This window comes from Bison bison, unplaced genomic scaffold (genome assembly GCF_000754665.1).
Source record: "Bison bison bison isolate TAMUID 2011002044 unplaced genomic scaffold, Bison_UMD1.0 scf7180017864383, whole genome shotgun sequence".
Classification (NCBI taxonomy): Eukaryota; Metazoa; Chordata; class Mammalia; order Artiodactyla; family Bovidae; genus Bison; species Bison bison.
Genome location: NW_011494955.1, coordinates 1,516,218 through 1,528,901, shown reverse-complemented (window position 1 = coordinate 1,528,901; position 12,684 = coordinate 1,516,218). Strand labels below are relative to the sequence as shown.

General features: G+C 45.6%; 1 protein-coding gene across 1 annotated transcript; it reads right to left on the bottom strand.

Moving 5' to 3' along the window:
- Positions 1-3,635: 3,635 nt before the first annotated feature.
- On the bottom strand, positions 3,636-11,119 carry ZIM3 (zinc finger, imprinted 3). Its single transcript, XM_010858046.1, has 6 exons — positions 11,066-11,119; positions 10,017-10,073; positions 7,766-7,916; positions 6,980-7,075; positions 4,608-4,777; positions 3,636-4,550 (listed from the first exon to the last, which is right to left on the bottom strand). Exons 1-6 carry the CDS (start codon positions 11,117-11,119, stop codon positions 3,636-3,638), a joined length of 1,443 nt encoding a protein of 480 aa, XP_010856348.1.
- Between the last annotated feature and the right edge of the window lie 1,565 nt (positions 11,120-12,684).

Here is a 12,684-nt window from a genome sequence, read left to right as displayed (position 1 = left end):
ACCATCTCCCAGAGTTTGCTCAAACCCATGTCCATTGAGTCGGTGATGCCATCCAACCACTTCATCCTCTGTTGTCCCCTTCTCCTCCTGCCCTCAATCTTTCCCAGCATCAGGGTCTTTTCCAGTGAATTGGCTCTTTGTATCAGGTGGCCAAAGGCTCATTATGGCCTGGCAGTATCCTCTGATTTTTTGACCCCATGAAGGCTTTTGTGCATGTGTGGTGCTGGAGAAGACTCTTGAGAGACCCTTGGACAACAAGGAGATCAAACCACTCAGTCCTAAAGAAAATCATTGGAAGGGCTGATGCTGAAGCTGAAGCTCCAATACTTTGGCCACTTGATGAGCCAACTCATTCAAAAAAACCCTCATGCTGGGAAAGATTGAAGGCACAAGGAGAAGGGGTGGCAGAGGATGAGATGGTTAGATAGCATCACCAACTCAATGGACATGAATTTGAGCAAACTCAGGAAGGACAGGGGAGCCTGGTGTGCTGCAGCCCATGGGGTTGCAAAGAGTCAGATACAACTCAGCAACTGAACAACATTGTCTCCCTGGCCCCAAGGATGGGAGGTGAGTGATCTCTTAATCTTTTTACAGTGTTTAGTCCAAGTCTGTCCCTGACATAAATATGCCCAATGTCTGGTGATTTACCCTATTCCCATTGCTTGTTTTTATACCAAGGTGTAGACCTCGAAACAGAGACAGGAGTCCGGTCATGAATATGTAGTCCCAGAGCCTGCTGGTTTCTTGCTTCAGGAAATGTAAACAGGGGGCTGCTGATGAATGCAAGGCCCCAGGAGGTGTGAGCAGGAGGCCAGTTGTAAATGCCTAGCCTGGGGCCAGCTCCTGCTCCAAGAGCACTCCAGTCACCATCCATAATATAATATTTTCTCACTCAATTTATTGTCTAATCCAAAAATGAAAGTGAAAAGATTTCACCTTATTCTTATCTCTTCCCCCTACTGTGACATCTATTGTGTTCTGTCAGTGTTTAAATGCTAATTTCCAGTTACAAGAGCTTCCCTGGTGGCTCAGAGGGTAAAGCGTCTGCCTGCAGTGCAGGAGACCTAGGTTCGATCCCTGGGTCAGGAAGATCCCCTGGAGGAGGAAATGGCAACCCACTCCAGTACTCTTGCCTGGACAATCCCATGCGTGGAGGAGCCTGGTGCAGGCTACAGTCCATGGGGTCGCAAAGAGTCGGACACGACTGAGCGACTTCACTTTCACTTTCTTTCACTTTCCAGGTTACAAGCTATAAAGACAAGGTAATGGTTGAACCTGGAATCATTTAGGGAGGAAAGGAATGACTCAGAAGACTTACTTCCCCAAGGGAGAGAGGGTGAGTATGTTCCCATTTAAATGAGGGATGGTTGTATTATGTGAAGCAGGAAGATGTTTCTGCTATCGTGTGGAATTCAACTTTCTGAAGACCTCCATCTCCATGGGTGGACTGTCCATGGCAGAGAGTGAATCTAACTAACACCCGTTTTAATCCTCTTCTAGTTTACCTTCCTGCGTTGCAAAGTCTGGTTAGCTAAAAATGTTATTTTCCAGGCTCCCTTGCTTTTGCTAAGCAGACACGTGTGAGACTTGGAGTAAGGTACTGCATGGCAGTGAGCAGCAAAAATGCACGCGGACTTCCCTGATGGTTTGGAGGCAAAGACTCCACACTCCCAATGAAGGGGGCCCGGGTCTGACCCCTGGACAGGGAACTAGATCCCAGATGCTGCGACTAAGCCCCAAATAAATGCTGAAAAAAAATACATGAAACTCATGGACAGACTGGTTCCAGGTATCAACTAAAAAAGATGTACAAGGTAAGAGCTATGAGTTAAGTTTTATTGGAGACAAAATGAGGACTATGGCCTGGGAGACAGCACCTCAGATAGCTCTGAGAGACTGCTCCAAAGAGGCAGTGGGGGAAGGTCAATATGTGAGATTTTGGTGAAGAGGGAGTTCAACGCAATCAAGCACTTACTTTACAAAATTTTCTGCTACTCATGAGGAGCTGATGTCACCATGAAGGGATTTAGTGATTTTCTAGATACAGGAGATGCAAGGACTGAGATCATGAAATCAGCTTCTGAAAATATCCAACTATCTAAAGACCAGTGCCATCAATTTCTCTGGCACACAAAGTGCCAGTCTGTCCACCCTGAACTCTGTTCGAGCACAGAATTCAGTCTCTGCAGAGGCAGATGGCAAATGCCCTCAGCGAGAACCAATCTGCAGTCGGCACAGGAAGCTAGGTGATCACGGTGGGTGGAGTCAGTCCTGCTCACAAGAGAGATGAATTATCTCCCTGTTCTCCTGGAAAACAAAGTGAAGTGGGGAGGAGGGCAGAGATTTTTATGGTGTGAAACATCTATTTGTCCCTCTTTCTTTCCCAACTTTGAAGACTTACCAGGTACTTTCAGTATATTTCTCCTGGGTTGCTAAATGTATTGACTTAACAGATCATGTTCCCAAATAAAAAGCCCCAAATAAATAAATACTAGTATATACTAATACAAATAAATACTACTACTAATATAGTCCATCCAGGGCATTTTAGTGCTGCAACTATGTCGTTCCATTTTATGTTTATTGTCCCCAATTAGCGATAGTATTTATATTTAAAAAATACATGGACATCCCTGGAAGGCCAGTGATTAAGACTTCACACTCCCAATATAGGGGGCATGAGTTCAATCCCTGGTGGGGGAACTAAGATCCCACATGCCCCATAGGGCAGCTGAAATAAATAAAATTAAAAATTAGATTAAATTTTAAAAAGACATCACCTTCCAATGCACGGTGTGTGGGTTTGACCCCCAGTTGGGGAGCTAAGATTCCCCCATGCCTATTGGCCAAAAAAAACAAAACATAAAATAGAAACAATATTACAACAAATTCAATAAAGATTTAAAAAAATGGTCCACACTGAAAAATCTTTAGGGCTTCCCTGGTGGTCCAGTGGTTAAGAATCCACCTTGCGATGCAAGGGACACTGGCTTGATCCCAGGTCTGGGAAGATCCTACATGCCTCAGAGCAACTAAGCCTGTGCACCACAATACTGAGCCTGCACACCTGGAGCCTGTGCTCTGAAACCAGAGAAGTTACTGCAATCAGCAGCCCCTGCTCGCTGCAGCTGGAGAAAGCCCAAGGGCAGCAGCGAAGACCACCACAGCCAAAAATAAGTAAATACATCTTTTAAAAAATCTTTAAAAAAAAAGAATGAAGAGATGTATTAATAATAATAATAATAAATAAGTAAAATTTAAAAATGGGTACCACAGATTGTATTCACTAGGAAAAAACTCCATGAGCATTTTTGTCAATTTGGTTTATTGCTACATTGTCAATGTTTAAAAGTATCCCTGGTATACAAAGGGTACTTAATATTTGCTGAACAATAAACAAAATCAATCTTCAAAGGATACACAGCACCCCCAGGCTGCCCTCCGACAAGAGGGTTCTTACCGATCATTCAGTGGGAACTCCTGGAGGACTATTCTAGGCCAGCCTCTAAGGGGAGCATTCCCCTATTTTAACCTGCAGGAAGTGTGTTTCTGTTGTGAATTCTTCTCTGGTGTTTGATAAGATACAACGTGTCAAGGAAGACTTTTCCACATTCAGAACGCTCCTGAGGTTTCTATCCAGTATGGATTTTCTGATGCAGGCGGAGGCCTAACTTCCAGCTAAAGAATTTTCCGCATTCCTGACATTGGTAGGTCTTCTCTTCGCTATGAATTCTCTGATGGCTGTGAAGATTGGACTTCTGGAAGAAAGCTTTCCCACATCTGTCACATTCATAGCATTTTTCTCCAGCATGGATTTTTCTGTGTTGAATGAGATTTTTCTGCTGGATGAAGGTATTGCCACATAGCTCACAGGCGTAGGCTCTCTCCTTAGAGTGGATTTTCTCATGGTCAATGGCATTGGATTTCTGGGCAAAAGCCTTTCCACATACCTTGCATTTATAAGGCTTCTCTCCTGTGTGTGTTCTCTGATGTTTGACAAGATCTGACTTGTAGATGAATGCTTTTGCACAGTCGTTACAGCTGTAGGGTTTTTGTCCAGTGTGAATTTTTTTATGTTGAAGGAGGGTTGAGCCCTGTTTAAATGACTTCCCACATTTATCACATTCATAGGCTCTCTCTTCATTGTGAATTTTCTTATGATTAATGCAGGAGGATTTCCAGGAAAAGCCTTTCCCACATGTTTGACACTCAAAGGGTTTCTCTTCAATGTGAGTTTTCTGGTGTTGGACAAGGCTGGGCTTTTGCTTGTAGACTTTTCCACATTCATCACATTCATAGGATTTTTCTCCTGTATCAGTGTTCTGATGTTCATCAGTCCTACTCTTCTTGCTGAATGCCTGTCTATGTGTATTATGTCCAAAGGATTCCTCAATGGCTTGTGTCCTTAGGGGACTCTGAAGGTATGATTTTGAACTGAGTGACTTTTGATGGGCATTCCACAAAAATTGGTTTTCTTTCAGTTTAGATGGATCATTGCCAATTCTTCTTTTGTATATATTATACGTATTATTTTTTGCATAGCTTTTCTTATCTAAACTATGTTTCAAATGTTTCCCACATGAGTCACCTTCAAGGAGTCTGACCCTCGAAGGAACACTGTCTGTGCTCGGTAGGAGCTTTTCTGTAGGGTTGTCACGTTCAGGATCTTTGTGCTCAGTCAATCTTTCCTGGTTGATGGATACAGCTTCTGTCTTGAGGTTCTGCTCTATGTCCTGGAATCTCCAACTCTGCTCTTCAATGGCCCAGTCTTTTCCTAAAACAGAATACAAAGAAACGGACTTCCTGGTGGAACAGTGGATAAGAATCCTCCTGCCAATGCAGGGAACTCCTGTTTGATTCCTGGTCCAGGAAGATACCACTTGCAACAGGGCAACTAAACCCGTGGTGTGCACAGCTACTGAAACCCACCTGCTCTAGAGCCCAAGCCCCGCAACAAGGAAAGCCACCGCAACGAGAAGCCCAAGCTCCGCGACTAGGGAGCAGCCCCCGCTGGCTGCAAGTACAGGAAAGCCCGTGCACCTACGAAGACCCAGCACAGCCAAGAATAAATAAATGAATAAAATTTGTTTTAAAGAATACAGAGAAATGCTCTGTGTGAATCTCCCCACTCACATGAGTGAAACGAGGCACTGTAAATTCTCTATTGAAGAGATCATTCTGGTTTCAGGTGTAAAGTCTGTGGGAAACTAACTTAATTGAAACTTCATGGAGGAACACTAAAGGAGTAGGTATACCTCAGGTGATGCTGATCAAGAGTGATCAAAAACGGGACTTGCTATGACAACTGACCACAACTGAACACCTGCCGACCGCTTACTGAAGGTAACTGTTGTGTAGCCACCGATCTTTAGTTTCAGATAAATAGAGCTTAAGATCCAGGACAGATTTATACTCAGTTACCTGCCATGTGTGCATTCTGGTTAGTTTTTTCCTAAATAAACATGTGTGTGCTTAGCTGCTCAGCCATGTCTCACTCTTTGCGACCCCATGGACTGTAGCCCACCAGGCTCCTCTGTCCATGGGGATTCTCCAGGCAAGAATACTGGAGTGGGTTCCCATGCCCTTCTCCAGGGCATCTTCCCCACCAGGGATCAAACCAGGGTCTCCTGCATTGCTGGCAGATTCTTTGCCAGCTGAGCTACCAGGGAGCTTTAAAATAAACTGAGATAATCTAATATTTATGAATTGCTGTGTGCATGTAATTGTATCACGTTCTCTCTCGTATTTTGAGCAGCACTTGGTCTTTGCTGCGGGGCGTGGGCTTTTCCAGTGGTGGCACGTGGGCTGCAGTGCCCCACAACATGTGGGATCTTAGTTCCCTGACCAGGTATAAAAGTGCGTGCCCTATATTGGAAGTCGAAGTCTTAACCACTGGACCACCAGGGAAGCCCTGTGTCTTGTTCTTTTTGCGGTTTGCTTTTATTGATTAATTTTTTAAATTGAAGTACAGTTGATTTTCAGTGCTGTGTTAGTTTCAGGTGTACACCAAAGTGGTTCTTTTTCAGATTCTGAATATGTCTGAAATATATTCTGAACATATTCAAAATATATCTGAATATATATACAAAAGTAGATACACACATATGTATGTATTTATATACAATCTGTACATATGAAAGTTAAAGTGTTAATTGTTCAGTTGTGTCCAACTCTTTGCAACCCCATGGACTATAGCCCGCCAGGCTCCTCTTCTCCAGGCAAGAACACTGGAGTGGGTAGCCATTTCCGTGTCAAGCAGGTCTTCCCAACCCAGGGATCAAACCTGGGTCTTCTGCACTGCAGGCAGATTCTTTACCATCTGAGCCACCAGGGAGGTCCATCTGTATATATATACAGATTTCTTATCTAGATTCTTTTCCCATGTAAGTTAAGCAGCTGAATTTTGGATCCAACTTTTTCAATTCTTTTGCTATGAAGCACATTATTGGGAAAATTCGTGAAATTTGAATGATGTTTATAGACAAATACTAGCATTACTTTCAGTGCTGAGTACCCAATGTCAACCCCTGTACTGTGATCATGCCCTTATAAGAGAAGGCCTTTGTGTTAAAGAAAACACTTGAGTGCAGGGGGCTTCACAGTTGAGTGCACAGGGAGCAGAGGAGAGCCCAAAGAGAGGAGAAACAGAGTTTACTCGAAAAGGAAAATTCAGGTGAAAATTAAGGAACATGGCTGTGTGGAGAAAAACACCTGGAGATTCTCTCATTACAAAAAAAAGTCAGTAGCTTCCATGTGATTTTGGTCCACTCAGGCTAAAGGACTTAGTGATTTTTCTAAGAGGTCGGGTGGGGTGGGGGGAATTCCCTGGCCATCCTGTGGTTAGGAATCGGTGCAGAGAGAACGGGTTCAATCCCTGATCGGGGAACTAAGATCCTACAAGGGGCGCACTGCGGCCGAAATAAAAAGGATGACTTCCATCCACGTGACTTGAGCCCTCCCTCTCCTGGTCATGTACCTGCTGGACTGCAGCTCCTCAGCTCTTGCGTTCCCACCATCCACGGCTCCTCACCGTTTTCCAACCTCAAGATCACTTCCGGTTTGGTGGAGTCCTCTCCTCCTGTTCACGGAAAATACAGTTTGAAGTTGAGTGTCTGAGTTTTTGTGGGAACGTGGTGTGTGTTTGTGTGTTTCCATGAGTGTGTTTGTGTGAGTACCGTGTGTCTGAGGGTGTTCCTATGTGTTGGAGTGTTTGTGTGCTTGTGTGTGTGTTTGTGTGAGTACCGTGTGTGAGGGTGTTCATCTGTGTTGGAGTGTTTGTGTGCTTGTGTGTGTGTTTCTGTGAGTGTGTGTTAGTGCTGTGTGTCTGAGGGTGTTCAAACGTGTTGGAATGTGTGTGTGTGTGTTGGTGTGAGTGTGGGTGTTGTGTGTTCCCCTTTGGTGGAGGGAACAGGTGGAGAAGATACAGCTAGGAATGCCTGGGGGCTGTCAATCCAAATACAGTTTTCAAATGCTTTTTTTTCAGAGGATGATGTTTTCCCAAAAATCAGGGCCAGAACTGGGGTGGAGCGAGAGGCCCCCGCCCACAAAACTGAAAGAGGCCCTCACCCGCACGGTACTTATACAACCTGAGACGGAGGTTCCTTAACTTTAGCCCACGTGCACCTCACATGCCCTTATCTCCGTCCTGCCATGAACATATCCAAAGCAAATAGCATCTAACAGCCAAAACTGGTAAGCCACTCGGGGGGAGTGCCACAAGGTTCAGGCTTCAGGTTTTGAGTGACGCTCCCCAAGGAGCCACGCTCACCCATGGAGACCAGGTTCCTGTAGTTCTCCAAGGTCACATCCCTGTACAGGTCCCTCTGCTCAGGACTCAGCCGCTGCCACTCCTCCTGTGTGAAGTCCACGGCAACATCCTCAAAGGTCACGCCTCCCTGTAACAAGCTCCTGACCTGCAGAAAAATACCCCCAGATCCAGAGGCCTGGTGAACAGGAATGAGTTTCCACTGAGCCAAGATGGAATTGTGTATGCTATTCACTGAGGGTTATGTGTGCTCAGTGACTAAGTTGTGTCCGACTCTTCGCGACCCCATGGACTGTAGCCTGCCAGGCTCCTTTGTCCATAGGGTTTGCGAGGCGAGAATGCTGGAGTGTTGTGAAGCAATTATCCCTCAATAAAAAAATAGACTAAAAAAGAAAATGCTAGAGTGGGTTGCCATTTCTTTCTCCACAGGATCTTCCGAACCCAGGAATTGAACCCATGGCTCCTATATTAATAGATGAGTTCTTTACCACAGAGCCACCTGGGAAGCCTCTCTCTGACTGCTGAGTCTGGGAGAAAATTAATTGTACCTGAAATATCTTGCCGATGAGCTGTAGCCTCAGGGTGATGTTTTTACAAACCCTATCCAGTTCCATCGATTTTACTTTCTAAACCTCTCTCAGATCTATTTGGTGGTCTCCGTTTTCCCCACTGTTCACTGATCCACAATATCTTTTTTTTTTAAAGATAATTATGATTTATTACATGCTAAGCTCTTTGCAGTTTTCTTGGCTGTGCCACAAGGCATAGAGGATGTTAGTTCACCAATAAGAGGTCGAACGTGTGCCCTCTGCAGTGGAAGCTCAGAGTCTTAACCACTGGGCTACCAGAGGGGTACCTATGATCTTTTTTTTTTTTTTAACCATTTTTAATTTTTTTTAATTGGAGGACAGTTGCTTTACAATCTTGTCAGTTTCTGCCAAATGTCAACATATACCAGCGATGGGTATACAGCCACAGGTGGCCCCTCCCTCTAGAACCCCCCCTTCCCACCTCTCTAGGTTGTCACAGAGCACAGAGCATTTCCCACTAGCTATCTGTTTTACATATGGTAAAATCGGTGTATACTTCAATGCTACTCTCAGTCCATCCCACCCTCTCCTCTCCCTGCTGTGTCCACACGTCTCTCCTCTATGCTTGCGTCTCTCTTTCTGCTCTGCAAATAGGTTCATCAGTACTTCTTTCTGGATTCCATGTATGTGCGTTTATATACAAAATTTGTTCTTCTCTTTCTGACTCACTTCACTCTGTGTAACAGGTTCTAGGCTCACCCACCTCACTGGAACTGACTCAGATAAACCCGTTCCTTTATTTAGAACAAGGCACTAGCATCCTAACTCTAGGAGGAAAAGGGGACGACGGAGGATGAGACGGTTGCATGACATCACTGAGTCAATGAATATGAGTTTGAGCAAATTCCGGGAGACAGTGAAGAACAGGGAAGGCTGGCGCGCTGTAGTCCATGGGGTCCCAAGGATTGGACATGACTTGATGACTAAACAACAACATCCGTACTCTTTCGCTGCTTCTAAACTGATGCCTTCCAATCTGTTTTTCACAAGGCGTGGAAATTGGATTGTGACAAGCTTTCCTTGGTTTGGGGAAATGGTGAAAAGTGAAAGTGAAAGTTGCTCAGTCGTGTCTGATTCTTTGTGACCCCATGGACTATACATTCCATGGAATTCTCCAGGCTAGAATACTGGAGTGGGTAGCCTTTCCCTTCTGCAGGGCATCTTCCCAACCCAAGGATCGAACCCAGGTCTCCCACATTGCAGGAGGATTCTTTACCAGCTGAGCTGCCAGGGAAGCCCGAGAATACTGGAGTGGGTAGTCTATCCCTTCTCCAGGGGATCTTCCCGACCCAGGAATCGAACCGAGGTCTCCAGCATTGCAGGCGGATTCTTTACCAACTGGGCTACTGGGGGAAAGGGCACCCCTCCTTTTGACATGTGAGAAATAAGATATTGTCTCCCAGATCAGTAAGCAAAGGATGTCACAGTCAACAGCGATTAAGGGAAGTTGGTGAGACCTGAGGGAATTCAGGGTGTGACAACACAGGATGCTGCCCCAGATAACTGTGGAGCCTATAGAAGAAGGCGGAGGGAGAGGGGATGGAGGAGGGAAGGAGAAACTGCCAGAGAGGTTAGTGGAGGTTAACTCTGAGGAATGGGAATACAGATGACATGTTCGCTTGTTTGAGATGATGATTTGGATTAAAAAAAAAACTCACCTGGATATTTTTCATTTCCTGTTCCTTTTGAGCCATGGCGGTCTCGGGAAGGAAGAGCTGAGGGAAAACAGAAAAAAGTCATGAAAAACAGGACGTCGGGAGATGCCCAGTCCTCCTGTACAGGGAGCACTGCCTGGACCCTTCAGAAAGCCTTCGCTTGTCCCAGGAGGGACCCTGTCGGGGCAGGGGCCGACCCGCTGGGTGGCATAAACCCGTAGAATTCCCTTGACCTCTCACAATTTACATCTCCTTGATCCTGAGGTTCTACTAGTAATCCTTTGCCTTCCAGTAAATAACTCTGGGGGCTTTCCAGGTCACTCAGCGGTAAAGAATCTGCCTACAATGCAGGTCTCGCAGGAGATGCATTTTTGACCCCTGGGTCAGAAGATCCCCTGGAGGAGGGCATGGCAACCCACTCCAATATTCTTGCCTGAATAACCCCCTGAACAAAGGAGCCTCACCTGCACGGAGAGTCAGATACAACAGAGGAGACTTATTAGTATGGCACAATTAACTACGAGAGTGCAAAAAAAGGATCAAGGACAAGACATCTCACTATCGGTTTATTTTTCTCATCAAACGAGTGGAAGCAACTTACAGGTACAGTAATCAAAGTTTTCTTTCCTTTTTTTAATAATTAAAAAATAATAATTTTATTTATTTATCTATTTGTGGCTGTGCTGGGTCTTCCTCGCTGCACGGGCTTTTTCTCTACTTGCAGGGAGCGGGGGCTGCTCTCTAGCTGTGAGCAAGCTTCTCATTGTGGAGGCTTCTCGTCTCGTGGAGTCGGGGCTCTAGGGCTCGAGGACTTCAGTAGTAGCGGCTCCCGGGCGCTCGAGCACAGGCTCAGTAGTTGTGGTGCTTAGCTGGAGGGAGGGAGGTGTGGAGCTTAGTTGCTCCTCCTCATGGGAGATCTTCCCGCAAAAGGGATCGAACCCATGTCTTCCGCATTGGCGGACGGATTCTTGACCACTAAGCCATCAGGCAAGCCCAGGTGCTGCAAATCAAAGGTTTCTTAAGGATCTGAAGGTGCAGGCTCTATTGTGTACAAGCAGAGCCGTCAGGTCAGCCACCTGCAGACCCCTCCAGGAATCCGCCTTCATGCCTCTCACCCGTGAGAATTTTCAAAGACACGGTTAATTCTGAGTCAGTTCAGCCTGATTTGCAGTGGTCCATAAACTTGCCAGACGGCTCAGGGGTAAAGGACCCGCCCGCCAATGCAGGAGACTTGGGTTCGATCCCTGGGTCAGGAAGATCCCCTGGAGGAAATGGCCACCCACTCCAGTCTTCTTGCCTGGGAAATCCCATGGACAGAGGAGTCTGGCGGGCTACAGTCCCCGGGGTCCAAAGACTAGGACTCAACTAAGCCGGTGTGCACACGCAGAAACTTGCCAAATGGGTGCAGGAAGGACAGCCGCCTTTCTCAGAACCCAGCCTGAGACCCAGAACAGAACAAGAAAAGGTCCTGAGAGGGCGTCTTTCTGGACTTTCTGCCTCATCAGAGAAGGCGGGGTCTCTGTTTCCTCCAACTGCTCTGACGTCTTCCAAACCACAGTCTTCCCTCTCACGGGGAAGCAAGGCAGGAAACGGGCCATGTCACCCGCAAGAAGGTCGCTTCACCAGGAGGGCAGAATCCAGGCAGGAGAAGCCTGGGGCGAGCAGTACAGGCCCTTTGCCCTCAGTTCAGTGCAGTGCAGTTCGGTTCAGGCGCTCAGTCGTGTCCGACTCTTTGCGACCCTATGGACTGCAGCACGCCAGGCCTCCCTGTCCATCACCAACTCCCAGAGTTTACTCAAACTCATGTCTGTCGAGTCGGTGATACCATCCAGCCATCTCATTCTCTGTGGTCCCCTTCTCCTCCCGCCTTCAATCTTTCCCAGCATCAGGGTCTTCTCAAAAGAGTCAGCTCTTCACATCAGGTGGCCAACGTATTGGAGTTTCAGCTCCAGCATCAGTCCTTCCAATGAACGTTCAGGACTGATTTCCTTTAGGATGGACTGGTTGGCCTTAGTAGTTTCAATTTCTGAGGACATCTTCTTTTCTCTTTCTAATAATACCTACTTTTTCTTTTTATTTGATGGTCTTTCTCAAGCTTTTATCAAGTGTAGTAGAAAGGCTTTCATATACATATATATAAATAGTAAGTAAAATATAATATATCTATTTTAGGAAATGTAGGCATGTTTGCCTAGCTAAAAAATTTAAGACATTTTGATTTCACTTGTTTGACTTAGTATGAATAGAAAGCTAGATTTCTAATTTTAAAAACATAGATACACAACAAGCAACAAAGGTTTACTGTATACCACAGGGAATGACAGTCATTATCTTATAATAACAAAGTAATATATGTGTGTGCATATAACTGAAGCACCCTGCTGTGTAAGTCAACTATGCTTCAATAAAATATACATATTAATTTAAAAAATAATAAATAGCTACTTTTCTTTCTTTTTTTTTTGCTGACCCAGGTGGCTTGTGGGATCTTAGGTCCTCAACCCAGGATCCAACCTGTGCCCCCCTGCAGTGGAAACATGGAGTCCTAACCACTGAACCACCAGGGAAGTCCCTTATTTTCATTTTTTTTAATTGAAGTATAGTTGTACAATATTAATAAGTTGCAGGTGTGTAATATGTATGTGCTAAGTTGCTTCAGTGGTGTCCAACT